This window comes from Panthera pardus, unplaced genomic scaffold, assembly GCF_024362965.1.
Source record: "Panthera pardus isolate Hobbes unplaced genomic scaffold, ASM2436296v1 HiC_scaffold_6, whole genome shotgun sequence".
In the NCBI taxonomy this organism is placed as follows: Eukaryota; Metazoa; Chordata; class Mammalia; order Carnivora; family Felidae; genus Panthera; species Panthera pardus.
In genome coordinates, this window is record NW_026526991.1 from 120,437,931 (window position 1) to 120,461,450 (window position 23,520).

The following is a 23,520-nucleotide window of genomic DNA, read 5'->3' on the forward strand; positions in this document are numbered from 1 at the left end:
ACACAGAACATAAAATAATTTTTAGTTACCAGGCTTTAGTCCCCTTCGCCGCCCCCCCCCCCCCCCCCCCCACGGTACAAAGTCCCTAGTTGTCTCAGAGATGTGTCTCTAACGTGGATTTTTCAAAGGTAAATTACCGCTGCCTGAGCCTGTTCCACAGGATTTAGCCTACGGGTATTTACAGAAGGGTGACATGAGCGGCATTTGCAAAAATTTTCGATTTTTAAAATTCTTTTCTCTCTTTATCATTTCGTCATTCTGCACAAGACGGAAAAGAATCAGGCTGGCCAGCTTGGTCTGGATTCCTCCCTCATATCATCTGCTTAGCAAATAGGGGATGATCTACTAAATGTTTCTGTAGTGCCCGATCCAGCCAGTTCCTGTCAGCGCTGCTCCTCTGGCCACCGCGGTCCCCTCCCCTGACGGCCACTGAGCTGGCATGGAAATCTGTCATCTGATTTAGCCCTACGGACATCAGTCAAGTCTATCGGAGAAAGAGGAGTCACACATGTGGAAACCAGCCATCGGGGGATTAAAAACAGAGGTATCTGGCAAGACTTTCAGATCCAACAAGGAGCTGACAATGAAGAGTGACGGGCTCTCATACGCTTCCTCACACAATAAAAAGGAAGGATCTCTGAAAGGTTTTGAGTAATTGCCATGCTGTTCCACCATCGATTGCTGTCTGGCCAGAATAAATCCTTCACCTCTCTCCTTCAGTTGCCTCATCTAGATAATTTAGGAATTTATGTGAATCCTTCAAGTGTTCTAGAACACCTAACCAAATGTACTCTGTGCCTCTTGGCCAGGCCTGAGAACAAAGTTTGCTCCAAGATGGCGGGAGTTTACGGGAGACGGCCTACGTATCTAAAGCTCCCCAAATAAACACTTACCGCTTACTTTTGAGCCCAAATGGGGAAAACCACTCCTATAAAACGCTTGCAGGGCTCCTCCTTCCTGACACTTGCAGCCAGGCTGTTGCTCTCACCTCGGTCCCACGTGCCACCCTCACTGCTGCCACACCCTGGACACGAGGTCACGGGAAGCTCTCCTCCACGAAGCTGCTGAACAGTGAGGAGGCCAGAGAGAGGCCCCCAGGGGGGAGCAGGGAAGCGGGGCCTGCCTGAGGGCCTGCGGGGAGCATGGCCAAGTGCCCTTTTGGGCCCTTCCGTGTAGAAGCCCTGCCCCTCAAGAGACCCGTGGTTCTTTCCTCCTCCCCCCTCACGCTCCCCGTCCACACAGGCCGTGGGCCCCACTCCTTGTATCTCCCAAAGCAAGACTAGTCCTTGGAAACAGCGAGAGGGTGACGCTGATGAGGAAAATGTGTTAACGGAACAGTGCTGCAGAGTGGGAGAAACTGGCAAGAAGGAAGAAGAACCAATCTGAGAAGAATTTACCTCAGCTTTTACTAAAAGGCAGGAAAAAATATAAAGAAATAACTTATCTTCAAAGTGAGAGGTACATGCATGTATCAGGTGTATTCAATAACTGGGGATTCAACCACAGAAATTTAATGACAGGATTTATACAGAAATAAAAACGAAAACACCATTTCACGTTGTTCATCCCAGTTCCCTTTGAATTATCTGTAAAATGCTTCCAAATCTACATATAGAAGTCACTTTCGGAAATTGTATTTTTCAATTTGAAAAAGTCAGATGATGCCTGTTTGACTAATTGTGTGCTTACTTTCTTTTTGTTTCCTAGACACAAAGCGTTTTCCTTCTATTGCCCTTAAAGGTACACTTTGTTTCTCTTGTGTCTCCATGTAAGGTGTGTATTTCCTGAACTGCCTAATAAAACATTTTACCGCTAATACTAAGAAGAAAACACTGAATGAACGCCCTCCCATCAATCTAACATATTCTATTTTTAGGAGATCATTGAAAAAGAAATCAGGTTATTTAGAGGTACACCATCTATTTTCACTGATTCAGGATGTGAATGATGACTTATTTTATTGCCTACTGGGTAACAATTCCCTTTCCTTCTGAGAAATCTATGCAGTAATCTCTTCTGGGAGCTTCTGGGTCCCAGGCCCCTAACTACTGTGAAATACTGAAATTATAGTGGGAATGCCATGTGGGAGCCAGATTATAGCAAGAAATTGGAATGGAATCCCTAAGACAGATCCTATTTATTAACTATAATCATTTAGCCTCAGACTCAACAAAAGGGAGAGATGAAAAGGTTGTCTATAGGCACCTGCCTGAGAGTATATCTGTCTGACTGTCCCTCAAAGCTCCTTTGTATCACGTTTTCAGATACTCATGTTAGAAGCCGTTTGCCATAAGTTCCTCTGAACAAACAAAACAAAACAAAAACAAAAAACACAACATAAAACAAAAAACAAAACCCCAAACCTAAATATATGCATATAGTTTCCCCATGATAACCAGCTTCTAATTTAAAACACTGCCTTAGTTTCTTCAGTCAACATATATTAAAAAATAGTCCTAATGAGAATCTATTTGGAAAACCAAAATCCATATATGGGGAGGAAATAATTTTAATATACGAATTCAGAATCATTTTAGGCATGACAATAGTTTTTTTTTTCTTATTTTTGTATAATTTTCTTTCCTTTTTCTAATAGTGTCAGCATTTTAAGAACCAAATTACACATCACCATGGGAGAGCCTCTTCCTGTTTCTGTTTTGAATTTCTTCTTCGGTGCTCTTTTAAGAAATATTTAGTGAAGCTGTTTACGGGCAGTGGCTAATACGGGCTTTGGAGTCAGACAGATGTAGACTCAAATTCTGGTTCCACAATTACCATCACTTCAGGTATCCTTTCTAAGTCATATTTTCTTCCTCTGTCTACAAGGGAAAGTAACACCTACCCTAGGGGTAGCTGTAATCAAAACAAGATAATGTATCTGGAGCACACTGCCCAGAGCCAGGCACACAGTAATTACTCAATAAGTGATAGCCATTATTTTATGCATGCATACACACCGAAAAATCTGGAAAACAAAGAAAACGTACCTTGAATCCTATCACCCTAGTAACACAAACATGTATTTCTTTGTAATTTATGTCCACATAAAAACTTACTTTTATATGATTATAACTGCAGTACACAATTTTATAGCTTTTTTACATTACAATCATGTTTCCATGTTACCATGTAGGATTCATAATTACCTTTTTAATTTGCCAAAGGAAATTCCATTAGGTAAACTACCATAATTTAACCACTAAATTCCTGCCAAATATTTGAGGTTTTTTGATATTACAAATACTACTACAATAACATTAACACGAATATAACTTTTGCATTCTGTGGAATTCTTTCCTTAGGATGAATTCCCAAAGCAGGCTTTTTAGAGTAACCACAAACTCTTTCATGGCTTAGATTAATCTTGCCAAACTGCTTTGCACAGGTTTATACAATTCATAGTATCTCCAGCAATGGGCATAACCGTCATATCCTCTCCAACCTTCAGTATTAATACTAATATCTTAGATTTATTGGATATTTACCATGTGCCAAGTACTGGCCCAAGTGTTTTGCGTATATTATCTCATTGTGCTCACAACAGATCTCTGAAGTACCTACTTTTAGGTGCCCTCTTCTGCAGCTGAGGAAGTTAAGGTTCAGAAAATTTGAAAGCCATGTCCAAGGTCATGCAGAAACTAAATGGTGGATCTTGGACTCAAACTCAGATCCTGTCTAATGCCACAGTGCTCTTGACCGTTTGGCTGTAATTCTGATTTACTCTTTTCCCCTCCCTAAGTAATAATAACTGGGAAAAGACATTTTCATTGATGTTTTAATATGCAGTTCTTTGACTACTAGAGAAGTTGGTCATTTTTACATATGTTTAAGACTGTGTTTTCTTGTTGTATTATTTGTTCATATTATTTGGCATCTTCTGGAAAGTGGTGGGGGCAATTTTATTCCCCATATAATCTTCACCCATCGGGTCTGTCAGCATAAACTTCACACAAGAGGTCCAGGCCCCTTCTTGATGATGTCATTAAGCTGTCAGTTTATGAGAGAAAGGACTTCTCTTTCCCCTCCTTCCTGCCCAGTATGGGCTCAATACACATATGTTCTAGAAAGTTATCATGTCCATATCTTTTCAACATCACTCATTCACACAACGTGTCTCCCGCCTAGTTTGGAGCACCCCATCATCAGAGAGAGTAAAGATCCAAAATCCCCTGAAGGATGACAAACTAAAATTTTTTCACTGAACCAATTTGCCAGGGTCTTTGAGAATCTGTCAATCTCTCACTCTCCTCATTCCCCACTCCCTCTTTCCATGCTCACACTGCTCTTCAGCTGACTGAAGTAAAGACTGAAATGGGTAGGTTTTTGGTGAATTTATGATCTAAACAACTTGGCCATCATTCAAAACCTATCTCCCATAATGTATGGAAACATCATTAAAACTGCAAAACCCGATTTCCCTAAAAAAAATCTAAATGTTAGTAATCCTGTTTTCAAATATGCTCCGTTACCTGCATTATGTCTTGCGATGTAACCCAGTGCCCAGGCTGCAGCTTCCTTGACTCCAGGGTCAAAATCTTCCAGGCATATCACCAGTGTATCCAGGGCTCCGCAATCCACGATCGCCTGAGCTAGTTGAGGAGAATGCTTCCCCACTGCTCGTAGCACAAAGGCGGCTGCTTTCTTGTAAAAACGCTACGATGATAAAACAGACAAAACTCAGAGTGAATGAAGCGCTTATTAAACCAAAAGTTAAAATAGACGAAAACCAACATAAAAATGACATTAAATAAAGCTCAACAGCTTTTGAATACAACAGATAAAAAAACATCCTGCAAAGTCACTTTTTTGGTGTTCCCCGATTGCTTTTTGTTCAGTGCCAAACTGAAACAACGTTAAGTCTTAAATTTCGTTTCAAATGTTTTATTCTGCAACATGCATTTGGAAATTGTATAAAAGAAAACATAAACATTGTATTTCCTACAAATGCCTAAAATGATGAGATTTTCTGTATCTGCGTTACACTGAAAAGTAGTTGTTGGACCCAGGGGAACTCTTAGATTGTTAGCATGTGCAACAAAAATGTCCGCTGACAAATTCATTTCCTTTACTTGCCCTCAGTCTCTAAGCGTGGTAGGCCTTTCATGACCTCAACTAATCTTTCTGGTGTCCCAAGTTATCCTGAAATAACAACCACGGTCTGGGACGCACTTACCAATCATCAGATAAACATAAAGGTGAAACACTCGTGATACGTTTTAAAACTTTTCCTGGTAAATAAACTAGCCAAACAAGAGGATGTGTGATTTATCTCCTCTGAGAAAAAAAAAAAAAAAAAAAAAAAAATATATATATATATATATATATATATATATATATATATATAAATTTTAGTGATAAATACAAATGACTTGGTATTATGTGAATTTTAAGTAATGCTTCATATTTGTAATATTTTCTATATAAAATTTTATCAGATTAAGACATCATAAAATAAAACTGAAACACAAGGCTAACGCTTTTCTTCATATAGCTAAAAAATTTAAATGTATAGGAAGTATTTGGCTGTAACACTCACTGTTGTTTCATGGTTAGCCTGACACATTAATGGTCTCTTTCTTCTATGAATAGAACCCAGGTAATCCCCTGTTTTGGATTCCAAGTTTCTATTTCTTTACGGTGACTACTGAAAGTGACCAGGTGACTACAGCACCTGTTTTGAAAGCATGCTATTTACTTAGGCTAAAAGATTAAGATAAAATAAAAATTATAGGAGAGGGAGAAAATATACCAAGTATATTTTAACATATTATCTTTCAAAAATTGGCCTATGTTGATGATATAAGAAATATGCTATGTTAATAATGATGTTTTGACTTCATATCTTTCTTTAGTTTCTTAAAGGTTAACAGAGAGAGAGATTAAAATGTGTTATAAAGTCCAACTTTATGTCAGTGACTGATTGTAAAATAGATTATAGATTACGAAATAATACATTATACTTAATTAATAGATTTATTAGGCCATCGATAGTCACTGCTAACTACAGTGCCTATAATTCACACCTTCTGATCTCATTTCCCCTTTCTCCTAATTTCCGCTTCTCCAAATTCCTCTCTCTTCTCTCCCATTCCTCACCAAAAGAGTTGCCTTAAAAAAAAAAAAAAAAAGCTACACCAGAGGACTTTGTACCTCATAAAGAAGAGATTAAACCCTGTGAGAAGTGAGTTAAAGGACTGGTAGGTGAAGTGAATACTGCTTCACATTCTCATTTTCTCCTCACCTCTGCCCTGGCACTTTTTTGTTGCTTTACAGCTAGTGCACATTCATTCGCATCTAGAAAACTTCTACTGAGGACCTTCTTTGTGGGATACCAAAACACAGACCCTGCCCCAAAAGAAGGAGCCAAGAATCCAGGAAGAACAAAGTCTAACAGTGTTCGATGACAGGAGGAACACCTGTAGGAAAAACAAAATTTCTGAGACTCCTTGTAGAGATAAGACAAGCAGGAAATGAGTCTCCAATCTCTAAAAAATAAGGCAAAAATGTGAACAATTGGGATTTATTTTTTTGGAGGATAAAATACACATATTATTTGCCATTTGAACCATTTTAAAGTGTAAAGCTCAGTGGCATTTAGCACAGTCACAGTGTTGTGCAAACATCACCATCTAGTTCCAGAATATTTTCCTCAGCCCAACAAGAAATCTCATACATGTTAAGGAGCCACTCCTCATTCCCCTGTCCCCACAGCCCCTGGCAACTGCTAATCTGCTTCTGTCTCTATGCATTTGCATATTCTGGATATTTCCTATAAACGGAGTCATGCAATACGTAGCCTTTTGTGTCTGGCTTCCTTCTCTTAGAGCAAAGGTTTATCCATGTTATAGCCTGTATCGATACCTCATCCCTTTTTATGACTGATAATATTCCATTATATGGATGTACAACATTTTGTTTATCTAGTCATTCTTTTGTTCTAGTGAATAACGCTGCGGTAAACATTTGTGTACAAGTTTTGTTTGAACACCTGTTTTCAATTTTTTTTGGAAATCTAACTAGGAGTAGAACTGCTGGGTCATGTGGTAATTAGGTTTAACTTGACTGCTTGACTGCTTTCTATAGCAGCTGTACCATTTTACACTCCTATCAGCGATGCGTGAGGGTTCCGATTTCTCCAAATCTTTTTTTTTTTAATTTTTTTTTCAACGTTTTTAATTTATTTTTGGGAGAGAGACAGAGCATGAACGGGGGAGGGGCAGAGAGAGAGGGAGACACAGAATCGGAAACAGGCTCCAGGCTCCGAGCCATCTGCCCAGAGCCTGACGCGGGGCTCGAACTCACGGACCGCGAGATCGTGACCTGGCTGAAGTCAGACGCTTAACCGACTGCGCCACCCAGGTGCCCCCCGATTTCTCCAAATCTTCACTGACCACTTGTTCTTTTCTTTTCCCTTTTTTAATGGCCATCCTCATAGGTAAAGTGATATCTTGCCGTGGCTCTGATTTCCATTTCCTAATGACTCATGTTACTGAGCATCCTTTCATGTTGGTTGGCTACGGTATGTCTTCTTTGGATAGATGTCTGTTCAAGTCTTTTGCCCATCTTTAAATTGGATGGTTTGTTATGGTTATACGAATAGGAATTGAATCTTAAAAATGTGTCAAGAAATATATATCCTGGGGCACCTGGGTGGCTCAGTCTATTAAGCATCTGACTCTGGATTTTTGGCTCAGGTCATGATCTCACAGTTGTTGATTTCAGAGCCCTGCATCAAGCTCTATACTGACAGCACGGAGCCTGCTTAGGATTCTCTCTCTCTCTCTCTCTCTCTCTCTCTCTCTCTCTCTGCCCCTCTCCTCCTCATGTTCTCCCTCTCTCTCTTTCTCTGTCTCTCAAAATAAAGAAATAAACTTTAAAAAAAGAAATATATATCCTTAGGTTATAAGAAACTAACAAAATGGAATAAACATACCAAGACCCTACCTATAGAAAGATCCTTAACTATTATCAGGTGGCAGAGTACAGAACAAGATAGGAGGGAAAACATTGTGGCACTCGTGGATGACCCTGAAAAGGACTGACATGCTTGCATACTTGCTATAAAATGCTTTATCAAACCTTCCATTACACATATCCTCCTTCATTTTGTATGCTTCTGTCCCCCTGCTCCCAAGCTGTCTCTTACAGTGTCCACTAACTAGATTTCATCTGCATGTAAGGATTGCTGAAAACAACTTTCCATTTGCCTAGGGGGCCATGCACCTCTCTAAGACTGATCCTACAAATTGAAGACTCCCATACACAGAAATACTGCCTTATATACAATTCGTTTAAAAACTGTGTAATCTGTTTTCTTATATTAACAGTAATGGGAGAAAAACTGCCCATCACTTCCAAAGTAAAATACCCTAAAGGTATTATTTATGTGCAGTTCAAAGAATTGAAGGTTATATTAACGTCCTAAAATTCTAATGCCCACAAGCTTGCAACTGTGCCCAAACTAGCAGATCTTTTAAATCTAAAAAAAATACGTATAACTTATTTTTTTTAAGTCTTACATTCTGTTCTGCCAATGAATAAACAAGCTGTGGAAGAATGTCGCCCTTCACGACTGCTTCTGCTAGGTCACCATTATAATTCGCCAGTCTCCCAAGAGCCAATGCAGCAGTCTGTTGAATTGTTGGGACCACATCCAGAAGAAGAGGCCTCAGCAAAGACATTACACCTGAGTTAAGTTATGAAAGAACAGAAGTCAGCAAAACTTAAATGAAAAAGCAAATATACAATTCAGCATTTGTGCAGATAAGAAAATTATGGGGGAAAAAATCAGTAAAAACACACAAAAACTTTTCACTAAAAACGAATGGGATATTTAGAGGCCTCTAACTGGCCCGGACGGAAAGTAATACAACCTCTAATTATCAAAGCAGCAGCACAGCATGAAAACAAGAAAGGCTTTGGACTTAGGTTAAGAGTTTGAATCCCTGATTTGGCAAATAGTAGCTATGTGACCCAGTAGGACTGTCATAAGGAATGTAGAGAAAGGCTGTGGAGTATGTAGTCTGATGCCTACCTAGCACATGGTAGGGGGGTGGGGAGGGGCGGGGGGATAGGTGTCCCCCAGCCTTTGTAAATTCTATCTTTTAGGGCTCAGTTCAGGTCCTTTCATCTCTGTGTAGTTTTCCTTCGCCCCCCCCCCCCCCCATTCCAACTGTTGGGTCTTTTCTGTGATTTCAACTAAACTTGAATGTATTTCAGAGATTTTATCAGGATGTATCTCAGAGCCAGGAGAGCTAGGGGGACCACTTGGCTGGGGCCTCACACTCATGAGGGGATGCAAATTCAGATTTCTGATACTACTTTAAAGAAACAAATTCTTGGGGCGCCTGGGTGGCTCAGTCGGTTAAGCGGCCGACTTCGGCTCAGGTGATGATCTCGCGGTCCGTGAGTTCGAGCCCCGCGTCGGGCTCTGTGCTGACAGCTCGGAGCCTGGAGCCTGTTTCGGATTCTGTGTCTCCCTCTCTCTGACCCTCCCCTGTTCATGCTCTGTCTCTCCCTGTCTCAAAAATAAATAAAACGTTGAAAAAATTAAAAAAAAAAAAAAAAAGAAACAAATTCTTTGAGATAAGGAAGTATTTTGTATTACCAGCTCTCATAATATTTACTCTAGGGTTGAATACACAGTAGGTATGTCATCATCACAGCAATCACAGTAAAAGTTAGCTTGTATTTATCCAGCACTTATTATATGCACACATTGTTTTAAGGATTTGTTTCCATTCACTGAATTCTCATAAAAAGTCTATGAAGTTGGCCCTATTAAGTATGTCTATTTTACAGATGAGGAAATGACGGCTGAGAACGGTTAAGAAATCATCACAAAACTAATAAATGGTGGAGCAAGGTTAGAAATTGAGGCTTTCTTCATTGATAATTGCTGAATAAATGTGCACTGAAAGTTGAGGAGGTGAAGAAAGAGACATAAAAAATAATTGCATTTTGGTCATCTGCTTGGATATTCCAACTCTTCATATTACCTTTGCCTTACTGTAAAATACCCAAAAATAGGTAACTGCTATTTGGGCTTTAATGACGCCGTTTTTTTTAAATTTGTTTTTACATTCATTTATTTTTGAGAAACGGAGTGAGACAAAGCGTGAGCAGGGGAGGGGCAGAGAGAGAGGGAGACACAGTATCTGAAGCAGGCTCCAAGCTCTGAGCAAGAGGTCAGCACAGAGCCTGATGCAGGGCTCGAACCCACCAACTGTGAGATCATGACCTGAGCCGAAAGTCAGACGCTCAACTGACCGAGCCACCCAGGCGCCCCGAAGCTGTTTTCATCTAAGGTTACAAGAAAGGTAATGACAGAGTTCAAACTGGAACAAAATGCCCCTTGACTTTGTAAACTTTACTTAATTTGCAGCAGGCGATTTAACTTGATTTTAATTACATCTTTTCTTTTAAAAACATACCACGGTGATCTAGAAAAGCAAATATTCTCCATATTCTTTTATAAGGTTATATATATCCAGAAACACTTGAAATAGAATAAAAGGAAAACATTCATGATAACACTTAGGATTAGCCCAAATTAAGATAAATAGTACTACCAAATAACATCGGCAGAGAATAATGGCACTGATCACAGACACATGTCATGATGTGATCCGTGACTTTTCACAGTTTCCACTTTCATTTCATGATCACTTTTCTGGCTAGGGTGGCTTGGTGAGGTCATCCTGGATGAGACCACAGTTACAAGTTTGAGTCCTACTCAGGCTAGTTAACTTTGCAGGCACACAGCACGTCTACTCATGCCTCGGTCATAGTTCATGTTCAACAAATCAACATGTCTATGCTCATAGCTGTTGCTAATACTACCAGCTATACTTTGGATAGAGGGGCGCCTGGGTGGCTCAGTCAGTTAAGCGTCCGACTTCGGCTCAGGTCATGATCTCTCGGGTTGTGAGTTCGAGCCCCGCGGCGGGCTCTGTGCTGACCGCTTAGAGCCTGGAGCCTGCTTCGGATTCCGTGACTCCCTCTCTCTCTGCTCCTCCCCCGCTCATGCTGTCTCTGTCTCTCAAAAATTAATAAGCATTCATTTAAAAAAAATTATACTTTCTATAGAGGTGATTTCTGAAATACCTCACAACAAGAAGTTTAAAGTGCAGAAAAAGCATTAGGACTACCAAATGCTAACATGGGTTCTTTCTAGAAAGTTGGATTTAAAACAATTTGCTGACCTCTTCTTTGTAGTTGCTTTCCTACCTTTTTTTTTTTTTTTTTTTAGTTTTTTAATTGTGGTAAAACATACATGATATAAAAATTACCATTTTAACCATTTTTGGTGTGCAATTTAGTGTAATCACCACCACTGTCTAGGAACTCCCAAGCCGTTTTCCACAAAAGCTACACCACTTTCCATTCCCATCAGCAAAGTACAAGGATTCAACTCTTTCTACATCCTTACCTATACTTGTTTTGTTTTTTGTTTTCAAATAATAGCCATCCTAACAGGTGTGAAGTGTGCCTCAGTGCAGTTTTGATTTTCATTTCCCTAGCACTGATGACGGTGAGTGTCTTTTTATGTGCTTAGATTGGTCATTGTACATGTTCTCTGTTGAAATGTCTATTCAAGTCGTGTGCCCGTTTTTAAATTGGGTTGGTTGTAGTTGAATATAACTTGATTTTTTAATAACAAATATGCATGGTTTTCAGTAAAATAAGGCAATACTCTTAAAAAAGAGCTAAATTTGTTAATATATATTTGAGGTTTCATAATAAATACAGTAACAAGGCCAAGAGATATAAAGTGTACGTATGCTTTAGAATAGTTTTAAAAGAAAAAAAAAATTAAAAAAAAAAAGAATAGTTTTAAAAGAATCACAATTATGTTTCATGTTATTTTTTTCCTGATGATTCTGGTTATTTCCTTTTTTCCTCCTCCTTGGATATATATATGTGAAGGCAGTGGCTTATTGTCTTTTGAAATATAATTGGAAAATCTATACTGGCTTATTCATCCTGGAGATTTTGAATGAAATCTTAGAAAACTTTGAACTTTTATGTTGAAAAATTAAAGAGTGAATTCATCTATCTGGGCCTATAATATTTAATTTAGTTGTGATTATTATAGTATTTAGCTACTGTACCATAAGTCTCCCCATTTCAGAAATTTTCAGTTTGTAATTTTAGCAGTAAAATATTTTACCCCCTACAGGTATTTCAGCCGCCCATATATTCAAAAGAATTGTTTGCTTTGTGTATTTTCTCCTCGGTCCTTCTACCACATCTGGCCCAGGAAAAATAAAATCAATAAACTGACACACCACTCCTTTCCTTCTATCCCTGTATTTAATATCCAAGTTAGGCTTCTATGCGGATGCCTCTGCTCTATCACTCTTTTCCCATATTCCTTGGTTCAGACAGTAGCACGATGGGACTTTTGAAAATTTTTACATCTATACACCTATAAAAGTTTAAAATATCTTTGTTTGAATAAGGTCATTTTTGTTAGAGAAAATATTGCCCCAAATTTCTAGTCCTTGAATTGCCTCTTAGTGCTTCATAATCATCAGTCCCCAGGGACATGTTTTTTAATCCCTTACGCAGCTTAAGCATGGAAACTTCGTTATTCTAATTACAGGTCTGTCCTAAAAACACAGATAGTGATGCAAGAGGAACTAAAGAAGGAGGTAATAAGGGAGGGAGGAAGGAGAAAAGAAGCACATACAACATAAAAAGAAATTTTTCCTTACCTTCCTTTCCATTAGGAATCCATGGTGATTGGTCCTTGGTGAATGAATGCATGAAAATTTAGAACGCATAAATTACAGCAGTTTGAATAATGGCTGCAATATCTGATAAGCAAGGTCTCTAGTGACAGCTAATGACCTCCCTGAGGTCTCTACTGAAGGAGCCAACAGGTACTATCTAATATTAAAAATAATTCACATATTATACTCTAATCTCTATAAAACGATTCTGTCTCCTCTATAAAAGCTGATTAAACGGTGTGAAATGTTTCTAAAATTTATAGGATAAATCTGTACAATCCCTCCCCTCCCAACTTTATCGCTTTGAGTTTCTTTTCTATTTTTCTTGTTCCAGTGCCATACTGTCTAAGCAATTAGACATTGCTTCAATACCTACATTGCAATTCCAGTTATGCGAAAACAACAACAAAGACAACTTTGCTGATTGCCCACAGTCATCGGTTCAAAACATGGACCAGGGTTTACCACCGGCAAGTGCTAGGATTACACATATGAGCAAAGACAGCTCCTCCTCTTAAGGAACTAATAATCTAGGGGAGCACATGGTAAACTAGACTCAAAATAATCACAACTCTTTTTTTTAATTCCTTTTAACACAACACAGGCCTAATGACTTTGACTTTGCACACCAATTACAGATGTAAACCGGGACGGAAATGTCAGACAAAAAAAAAAAAATCCCATTCTCTTATTAAATGTATATAATGTATATACATATCTGCTGTGCTTTATAAAGATATTTAACATCCCAACTTTGTTCCTTTAAAAACACGTACCTGCAAACTGGGCCTTTGGGTCCACTGTTAAGCCCTAGTAAAGATTTCTGGTTACCCTAGTTACCTCTCACCTTCTTTGTGCTGCTTTTCAATTTTTAAAAATTTTATTTTTTTATTGTGGTAAAATATACATAACAAAATTGATCATTTTAACCATTGTTAGGTGTACAATTAAGTGTTAAGTACAATTGTGCAACCATCATCACTCTCATTTCCAGAACTTTTTATCATCCCCTAACAAACACTCTCTAACTTCCCCTTTCCCCCTACCTCTAGGCTCCTGGTAACCTCTATTCTACTTTCTGTGTCTTATTTGACCTATTTTAGGTATCTCATATAGGTGGAACCATACAATATTTGTCCTTTTCTGTCTTTTTTCACATAGCATAATGCTTTCAAGGTTTGGCCATGTTGTACCACGTTTTGGAATTTCTTTCCTTTTTAAGACTGGATAATATTCCATTGGATGTATAGACCTCATTTCATTTATCTGTGCATCTGTTGACAGACATTTGGGCTGCTTCCACTTTTTGGTTATTTGAATAATGCTGCTATGAATGTGGATGTACAAGTTTCCATTTGAGTCTCTGCTCTCAATTCTTTTATGTGTGTTTGTGTATAGTGTGTGTTTCTGTACATATACATCCATCTATCTATCTATCTATCTATCTATCTATCTATCTATCTATCTATCTAAATACAGTTGCTAGACCAAGTGGTAACTCTATGTTTAACTTTTTGAGGAACTATCAACTGTTTTCCATGGTAACTTTCTATGCACCATTTTATATTCCTACCAACAAAGAGTTCCAGTTTTCCACATTCTCACCAACACTTGATATTTGTAATTGTTGTTGTTTATAATAACCATCCTAATGGACATGAAATGGTATCTTGCCGTGGCTTGATTTGTATTTCCCAAATGAACAGTGATGTTGAGCATCTTTTCATGTGCTTATTGTCCACTTGTATGTCTTCTTTGGAGAAATGTAACCTATGTAAGCCTTTTACCCATTTTTAAGTGGATTTTGTTATTGTTGAATTGTCGGAGTTCTTTATAGATTCTGAATATTAATCTCTTATCAGATATGTGCTTTGTAAATATTTTCTCCCATTCTATGAACTGTCTCTTCACTCTCTTGATGGTGTCCTTTGAAGCCCTTGTTTTTTTAGACTTAAAGTGAAATGATTTCTACCATATATATTCTTTACTTTCCAGCTTTACTCAAAATTACCATAAGCACAAAATGTTAAACGTTATAAATTTTAAAAAGCTTTAAACATTTAAATCCCAACAGTAATCTAAAACATCTTCCTACATGACCATTTACTATGAAACTGCTGCTATAGTTCATTTAAGTTTTAGAAGTGATTTCTACATGCAATTAACGAATACACAGTAAAGGATTCACCTTAGACTGTCAACGTTTCCATCTGACTGGGGCATTCTGTTTGGGGTCCAATAAGAATGGAGAAGAAGTTTCATGCTTTAGAAATAGGACTCTCTTGCCCTGCTTGTTACATGACTGCCTATGTCAAGCCAGGTAGTTAAAAGTATGTATCTAGAGGGAGATTGTTTGGGTTCAAATCTGGGCTCTGCCATTTCTCAGTCCTCAACAAGGTTACTTAACATCTCTGTGTTTCAGTTTCCTCATGTAAAATGGCGACAAATTCCAGAACTACTTCATAAAGTTGTGAGAATTAAAATGGGTCAAAGATTCTAAAGTGCTAGACAGATTAGTTGGGATAGAATAAACACCAGTAAATGCTTAATAAATAAAAGTGTAAAAGGAATCAATTCCCTATGTTGACCATGTTTTTCATCAACATGTTATTATTATTCATGCATATGACTCATTAATTAATCAATTCCTTTCATTGTGAAGAAATATTTAAAGTTCTGTGGCCCCACAGATTGAGCTTTTCTACTATGTGTTTTAGAATTACTATGGAATGAATAATTATTCACCATTAATTCAAGAAATATCTATTAAGAGAGGTGCCTGGCTGGCTCAGTCGGTTAAGCCTCCAACTTTGGCTCAGGTCATGATCTCCTGATTCATGAGTTCAAGCCCCACATCAGGCTCTCTGCTGACAGCTCAGAGCCTGGAGCCTATTTCAGAATCTGTGTCTCCATCTCTCTCTGCTCCTCCCCCACTCATGCTCTGTCTCTTTCTCTCTCTCTCTGTCAAAAATAAACAAACATTAAAAAAAAAAAAAAAAGAACATGCAAGGTATTGAAAACAGAATTGTCCTTGACCTCAAGGAAGCTATACAAGGGTCATGAGAAGTAAACAAATAAAACATTATGATATATGCAACTAAAAAAGAAATAGAGGGGGAGCCTGGGTGGCTCAGTTGGTTAAGCATCTGACCTCGGCTCAGGTCTGATCTCACCGTTCGTGAGTTCGAGCCCCACATAGGGCTCTGTGCTGATAGCTGAGAGCCTGGAGCCTGCTTTGGCTTCTGTGTTTCCCTCTCTCTCTCTGATCCTCTCCTGCTCACACTCTGTCTCTCTCTCTCTCTCAAAAATAAATAAACATTTAAAAAAAATTTTTTTAAGAGAAATAGAGGGTGCTCTGCAGAAATATAGTGGAGCATCTAACCCTGGCCTTGAGGAAGGCAGCCCAAGGAAAGGGACATCTACATGGAGGTCTGAAGGCTCTCAGGCAGATCACAGATTATTTGCTGAAATAACTGGAGGGAGTGGGGAAGGGAAGGACTTGGAGAGCTTTCTAACCAGAAGGAACTATATAAATGAAGCTCAGAACCAAGAGAGTTAGGGGGCACTTGGTGGCCCAGTCGGTTAAGCGTCTGACTTCAGCTCAGGTCATGATCTCAATGTTTGTGAGTCTGAGCCCCAAGTCAGACTCTGAGCTAACAGCTCAGAACCTGGAGCCTGCTTTGGATGCTGTATCTCCCTCTCTCTCTGCCTCTCCCCTGCTCTTGCTCTCTCTCAAAAATAAATAAACATTTAAAAAAGAACCAAGAGTTTGATATGTTGACAAAACTTGGAATGCAGTATGACTATAGTACAAGAGGGAGCAAAAAAAGGGTTGGGAAAAGAGGCCTAAGAGATTAACAGAGACAAAAGTACTTAAGAGCCCAATCAACTATTTTAACTGTTTTGAATTTAATCTGAACATTAGCGTCAGTGTTTTTGTACTTTGTAACGAAGAATCACCAATCACACTGGGGAGAATGGATGAAAGGAGACAAGATGGGAGGCAGGAAGACCACTTAGGAAGCTACTGTATGAGTCTAGGCCAGATGTGAAGACAGCCTGAAGAATACTAATGGCAAAGGGAGAGAGAAAAGTGACTATCTAAAGAGATATCATCTAATATCTAATATCTAAAGAGATATTAACCAGACAGATTATTGTGAAGAAGAGGGAGGAGTCAGTGATACTTCCAAGTTTCTGGCTTGGACAAAGGATGCATGATTGTCTCAGACTGTTGAAGAGGCCATGATAAATTCATACTGGCCTGAAACGTTGCGTGGGAGGGCTGATCTGGCAAGAGACAAAGCTGGAAAACTTGATTGGGGCCAGGTCAAATTTGGCTGTAGATCAAAATAAGATTTTGTGATGTTATTCTAAGTGAAATGGAAGGCCATGGGGAGCTTATTGTTTATACCACTTACTCTCAGGGAAGCAAATAAATGAGAATGAAGACATTGAATAATTCCAAGGTCTAACATGGATGGCTGGGCAGGCTGTGTACTGCACAAATCCAGGGGATGCCAGGCACATAAATCATGATATAAAAGGCACTTCTAAAGTTGTGCAAAGCGCAGCAGCCATCCTTGATGGAGCATGTTCCATGGTTCTCTCATTTGTTTTATGTGAATAAATGTCTTATCTTCTCAATAAAACAATAAACATCTCTAGAGCAGTTTGTTTTCCTTTTTTAGGATTTCCACAATCAGATTTGTAAATGCCATACACCAAGAGCTCTTATTTTATTAATTTCTTTACATCCAAGTTAGTTAGCTTATAGTGCAACAATGATTTCAGGAGTAGATTCCTTAATGCCCTTGCCCATTTAGCCCATCCCCCCTCCCACACCCCCTCCAGCAACCCTCTGTTTGTTCTTCATATTCAAGAGCGCAGAGTTGGTTTTATACTTCTTTTCTATTTATCATATTACCTGGCACAGGTCTGAATATACAACTAACTCTTATTGAAGCGCTTGTGATCTTGACTCTACTGCGATTTTACTATACTAAGCACTACCTACTCTATCACAGAGTAAGTCTAATTACACTTGCTGATTTCAGCAATTTTACATGTTTTTACTTCTGCAAGTTATTACACGTACATGACTATATTTTCACTCAAGCAATTTCCATCACACTGATGCATTTGATAACATGTTCTCATTTTCCTTCACTGGTCATTTTTTACTTGAAAATATCGAAGTGTTCCTCCCTTGATTTTTTTTTTTTTTTTTTTTTTTTTTTAGAGCTAAGAATTTTCAGGCCTTGATTTGGTTTCTCCCAGTCTCTGTGATTATATACCACTGACTACTATTCCTTCATTTGGTTAAGAAATCATAAAATTTCAGGGGCGCCTGGGTGGCTCAGTCAGTTAAGCGTCACACTTTGGCTCAGGTCATGATCTCACAGTTTGTGGGTTTGAGTCCCACATGAGGCTCTCTGCTGTCAGCACGGAGCCCACTTTGGATCCTCCGTCCCCTTTTCTCTCTGCCCCTCCTCGCTTACACTCTCCCTCTCTCAAAAAAATAAACATTTAAAAAAGAAATCATAAGTTTCGGTACCATATCTCTTTGCCCTGCTTTCTGCGAAATACTTCTTTGCGGCTACAACTATAAAATCAATTATGATTTTAAATGTTATATCCCTTACAACACACAGAGAGTCCTGTAATTTATTTAAAGGGTCAGAATGAATTGTGAAATGTATGGATAGTCTTTTTGCACAGAATTCACCTGTAATGATAAGTAATTCAAGAAAAATCTATGTTCTTCTTTTTATTTATTTATTTTTTTTAATTTTTTTTTCAACGTTTTTTATTTATTTTTTTGGGACAGAGAGAGACAGAGCATGAACGGGGGAGGGGCAGAGAGAGAGGGAGACACAGAATCGGAAACAGGCTCCAGGCTCCGAGCCATCAGCCCAGAGCCTGACGCGGGGCTCGAACTCACAGACCGCGAGATCGTGACCTGGCTGAAGTCGGACGCTCAACCGACTGCGCCACCCAGGCGCCCCTATGTTCTTCTTTTTAACGTACTCTCATAACTATAGTATCCTCTGAATTTTGTTTGGTGAGTCACTGTTAATTCAGGTGTTTGTGAGTGAAGGGCTCCCACATCCGGTATGTCATTAAGTGGGGAGGGGTGAGAAGAAGCTGGGACCAAGACCACTGACTCCCACAGGCAGCTAGCAGCTCTTCTAAGAGGGCACAAAGCACACTTTACCATGTACCAGGGACTCCCGTAAGAAATTTACAAATATTAACCCATGGGGCGCCCGGGCGGCTCAGTTGGTTAAGCGTCCGACTTCGGCTCAGGTCATGATCTCATGGTTTGTGAGTTCGAGCTCCATGTCGGGCTCTGTGCTGACAGCTCAGGGCCTGGAGCCTGCTTCGGATTCTGTGTCTTCCTCTCTGCCTCTCCTCTGCTCATTCTCTCTCAAAAATGAATAAGTTTTTAAAAAATTAAAAAAATATATTAACCCATCAGTCATTATTACAATTCTATGAGGCATATACTATTTTATAGCTCTAGTGTCTATGCTCTCCTGTTTCTCCTCCCCAATATCAATCACAGCCCATTTGCCAATGAAAACTGACCTATATGTGCATACCAAAGGGTATAATCTGTTGCGTTCATTCTACCATTAACACATCTGTAGCTCTCTTCCCTGATGACTGTATTAAACCAAGATTTCAGGGGCGCCTGGGTGGCTCAGTTGGTTAAGCGTCCGACTTTGGCTCAGGTCATGATCTCCCGGTCCGTGGGTTCGAGCCCCGCATCGGGCTCTGTGCTGACAGCTCAGAGCCTGGAGCCTGTTTCAGATTCTGTGTCTCCCTCTCTCTGACCCTCCCCCGTTCATACTCTGTCTCTCTCTGTCTCAAAAATAAATAAACGTTAAAAAAATTTTTTTTTAAATAAATAAATAAATACACCAAGATTTCATCCATTCTTCCAGTGCCAACTCTTTGACTCTTAACTGGGTCATGGCCACCACTGTCTATATGAGAGATCTGAACTGAGTAAGTACACAGAGCATAAAATTTATGGCAAGTTCAATTCATAATACGTGAGATAAAATGATTGGAATTAGAGGGTTTATAATTACATGAAAAAATATCAAATGGGCTTTTAATAGAGTTTTCTTTTTTTTTTTTTAATTTTTTTTTTAACGTTTATTTATTTTTGAGACAGGGAGAGACAGAGCATGAACGGGGGAGGGTCAGAGAGAGGGAGACACAGAATCTGAAACAGGCTCCGGGCTCTGAGCTGTCAGCACAGAGCCCGACGCGGGGCTTGAACTCACGGACCGCGAGATCATGACCTGAGCCGAAGTCGGCCGTTTAACCGACTGAGCCACCCAGGCGCCCCATATAGTTTTCCAATGAACATGCGAATTCCATGTATCCAAACCTCTATTTTCAGCTAAGCTCACTCTCTTGAGTCCCAGAGCCATATATATCCAAATTGCTTACTATAGGCATGGACACATAGATATCCCTGACACTTCAACTTCACCACTATTACAGAAATCACCATTTCCTTCTGCTTTTTGTATCCCTTCTCCATTAAGGAATGGCAACCAGAAGACTGTGACTCACCTTGAACTCCTCTCCCTCCGGACCTGCCCCTGCCCCTCCTACGAAGTCACAAATCCTACAGATCTGTCATGCAGCATGAGTGCTAAAGCAAAAATGGGCACATGGTCTTCCTGATCCTGTTTTAATCCCCTCCAGTCTGCTCTCCACACTGCTGTGAAAATCATCTCTCTAAAACCCCAAATTGGGGTGTCTGATGGCTCCGTCAGTTAAGCTTCCGACTACGGCTCAGGTCATGATCTCGCAGTCTGTGAATTCGAGCCCCGCCTCGGGCTCTGTGCTGACAGCTCAGAGCCTGGAGTCTGCTTCAGATTCTGTGTCTCCCTCTCTCTCTGCCCCGTCACACACTCTCACTCTCTCTCTCTCTCTCTCTCTCTCTCTCTCTCTCTCCCTCTCTCTCTCTCTCAAAAATAAACATTAAAAAAATGTTTTTAAATAAATAAAAATTTTAAACACACACACACACACAAAATGGATCCCTTTGTTCCTCTAATGAAAGCCCTTCAGTGGCTTGCTACCAATTTCAGGATAAATCCAAACTTTGGATGAGGTCCTTTATAATTAGGCCTGTTTTCCTCTGCAGCCACGGACTTTCCTCTCCCGGCCGTATTATCTCAAGAAGCTCCTGCCAGATCTAAACATTTGTCTTTTCCATCAAGTACCACCTTTTCTCTTGCCTCTGTGCCTTTGCACATAACATTCCCTCTACCTGAGCACAGTTTTCCTCTCTCCTATCTTCATCTGGCTGTCCTAGGAAACTCAGCTGGATAATATCTCCTTCTAGAAGTCTTCCATGAAAGCACCCTTCATTTCAAAAGCTTGAGTTAGATACCCTTCATAGGTGCTCCGTATGTCTATATATTGGACACTTATCAAATCGCATTTATATATCTCTCCTGTAGCAAATAAGCTCCTTAAAAGTATCGTCTCTGCCTTCTATTTTTGCATGGCAAGCATCTAAGCATGCACCTGGCCCTTGCATACTCAATAAATGTTGAACGATGAATGAACAAGCTGCAAAATTTAATGTGCAACTTTCTCTTTTTAGGCCAATTTTAGTTAAAAGAAAAACAAAATAAGCTTCTGTTTGGAGTCACTTTTTAAAAGGTTTAGAGATAAATAGTGGTGATGGCTGCATAACATTAGGAATGTAATTAATGTCGCTGAATTGTGTGGTTCAAATGGCAAATTGTGCTATATTTTACCACAGTTTTTAAAAATTAACAATGTCCCGGAGTGCCTGGCTGGCTCAGTCAAAAGAGCAAACAACTCTTGATCTCAAGGTTGTGAGTTCAAGCCCCATGGTGAGTATAGAGATTAAATAAAAAACATTTTTAAAAATTAACAATGTACCAAAACCCACTGAATTTTACACTTATATGGGTGAATTGTATGGTATGTAAATTGTACCTCAAGTGATTTTTAGAAACTATTTTTAAAATGAAAAAAATGGATTCTAAAATATATGGATAAGCATATAGTTTTTTTTTAAGTTTATTTATTTATTTAGACAGAGAAAGTGTGTGCATGTCAGCAAGGGAGGGGCAGAGAGAGAGGGAGAAAGAGAATCCTAAGCAGATTCTGTACTGTTAGAGCAGAGCCTGAGATGGGGCTCAAGCCTACAAATTGTGAGATCATGACCTAAGCCGAAATCAAGTTGGATGCTCAACTGACTGAGCCACCCAGGAGCCCCATGAGCCCCATGTCCATAGTTTGTTTTTGAAATATATGGGTTATTCAAACTGTTCCCTCACCCCGCATCACCCCATATAGATATAATTCTATTTTAATTTGAAAGTCTTCTGGAGTGCTGCATACACTAGATTAGTCTTGTCTTCTTTCGTCAATGTGTTTCCTCTTTTATTTTTTTATTTATTTATTTTTTTTATTTATTTTTGGGACAGAGAGAGACAGAGCATGAACGGGGGAGGGGCAGAGAGAGAGGGAGACACAGAATCGGAAACAGGCTCCAGGCTCCGAGCCATCAGCCCAGAGCCTGACGCAGGGCTCAAACTCACAGACCACGAGATTGTGACCTGGCTGAAGTCGGACGCTTAACCGACTGCGCCACCCAGGCGCCCCATGTGTTTCCTCTTTTAAATTGGTACCTTTGATACCCACTTGCCTGCAGAAAATTGGAATGTCCATCAATGGGGTCAGTAGAGAGTAAATAGGTTATAAAAGAATTGTCTGTTCCAAGAGGTGTCAGGGGTAATATTTGGAGAGGGCTCTTTGGAAGGTAATCAGCTCAGAAGTCTATCTTTAGATAAACTGTTGTATTTTATTCGTGCTCCACTTACTTGAAAATTTTTTGAGATAGTTTACTATAAAAGATACAGGTACAAAGATAACGATGAAGAGGCATGTAGGAGAGAGGTGGGGACTATTTGTCAGAAATATAGGGTATAATAGCTGCTGCAGCTGAACTCTAAATATATCACTGAGTTTCCTGGCAGCAAAGGTAAAACTGGAACTACTTTGTAAAATGAGGCAGGAACAAATTTTTTTTTTCCTGAAATTTCCTACGTAGGCCTAGCTTGACGCATAATAGTTAATAAACATTGGTTGAATAAAAGAGTGTATCTTTACATTAAAAAAAAAAAAAAACCTTTAACAACAAAATGGACAATGTCTTCAGTGGGATTTAGATTTAAAGAGGCTATGGGGAACTCTAAGTATCTGTTTTTAAATAAGCCCTCAAAAAAAAAAAAAAGGCATACTATTAGAATAATTCTACAAAGACATTTCTATGGAAAACCAATGTAAGCTACTCTATGGATATAAATTAGTGGTGATTCTAATGACACAGAGATAGAACTTAGAATATACAGAAAAGTGGACAGAGATAATTTCCTCTGAAGACACATGCACACATACATAATTCACCTGGACGTAGAACCTGAATAAGTAGTAACTTTAAAAATGAGGCGCCCTTACGACAGAAAATGGGGTATGTGGCAAAACCAAGATTTCACCTGAAAATTAGGGAAGTCTGACACGTTCAGAGGAGCCGTTCCCACCCACCGCAATGCAAGACCAAATTTTTCTCAAGGTGTGGCCCTGGGTTTCTCCTAGAGCCAGTTCATCTCAGTAGAAAACCCAAAGATCTGACCTCAATGAACATAGAGTAAAAGTCCTTCACACAAAGCATGGCCAAATAAAAAAAAACAAAGGCAAGCGTTAAATACATGCT

At 39.3% G+C, this 23,520-nt stretch overlaps 1 protein-coding gene and 1 long non-coding RNA gene across 6 annotated transcripts in view; one reads left to right on the plus strand and one right to left on the minus strand.

The window, feature by feature from the left end:
- SPAG6 (sperm associated antigen 6) overlaps positions 1-23,520 on the minus strand; it is a 69,072-nt gene that overhangs the window by 39,870 nt on the left and 5,682 nt on the right. For 3 of the 5 annotated variants that reach the window (XM_053895847.1, XM_053895845.1, XM_019460563.2), the window contains exons 3-4: positions 8,520-8,686; positions 4,470-4,653 (exon numbers count right to left, since the gene is read on the minus strand). In XM_053895847.1, the coding sequence (XP_053751822.1) occupies positions 4,470-4,653; positions 8,520-8,686 (351 nt within the window). Of the gene's footprint in view, positions 1-4,469; positions 4,654-8,519; positions 8,687-12,719; positions 12,787-23,520 lie in introns of those variants that run through there. The other 2 variants (XM_053895846.1, XM_019460564.2) reach the window with 2 other exon arrangements.
- On the plus strand, positions 12,775-13,572 carry LOC109273651 (uncharacterized). The gene is made up of 2 exons (XR_002083183.2): positions 12,775-12,887; positions 13,072-13,572. It is a non-coding gene; the product is annotated as an uncharacterized LOC109273651 (long non-coding RNA).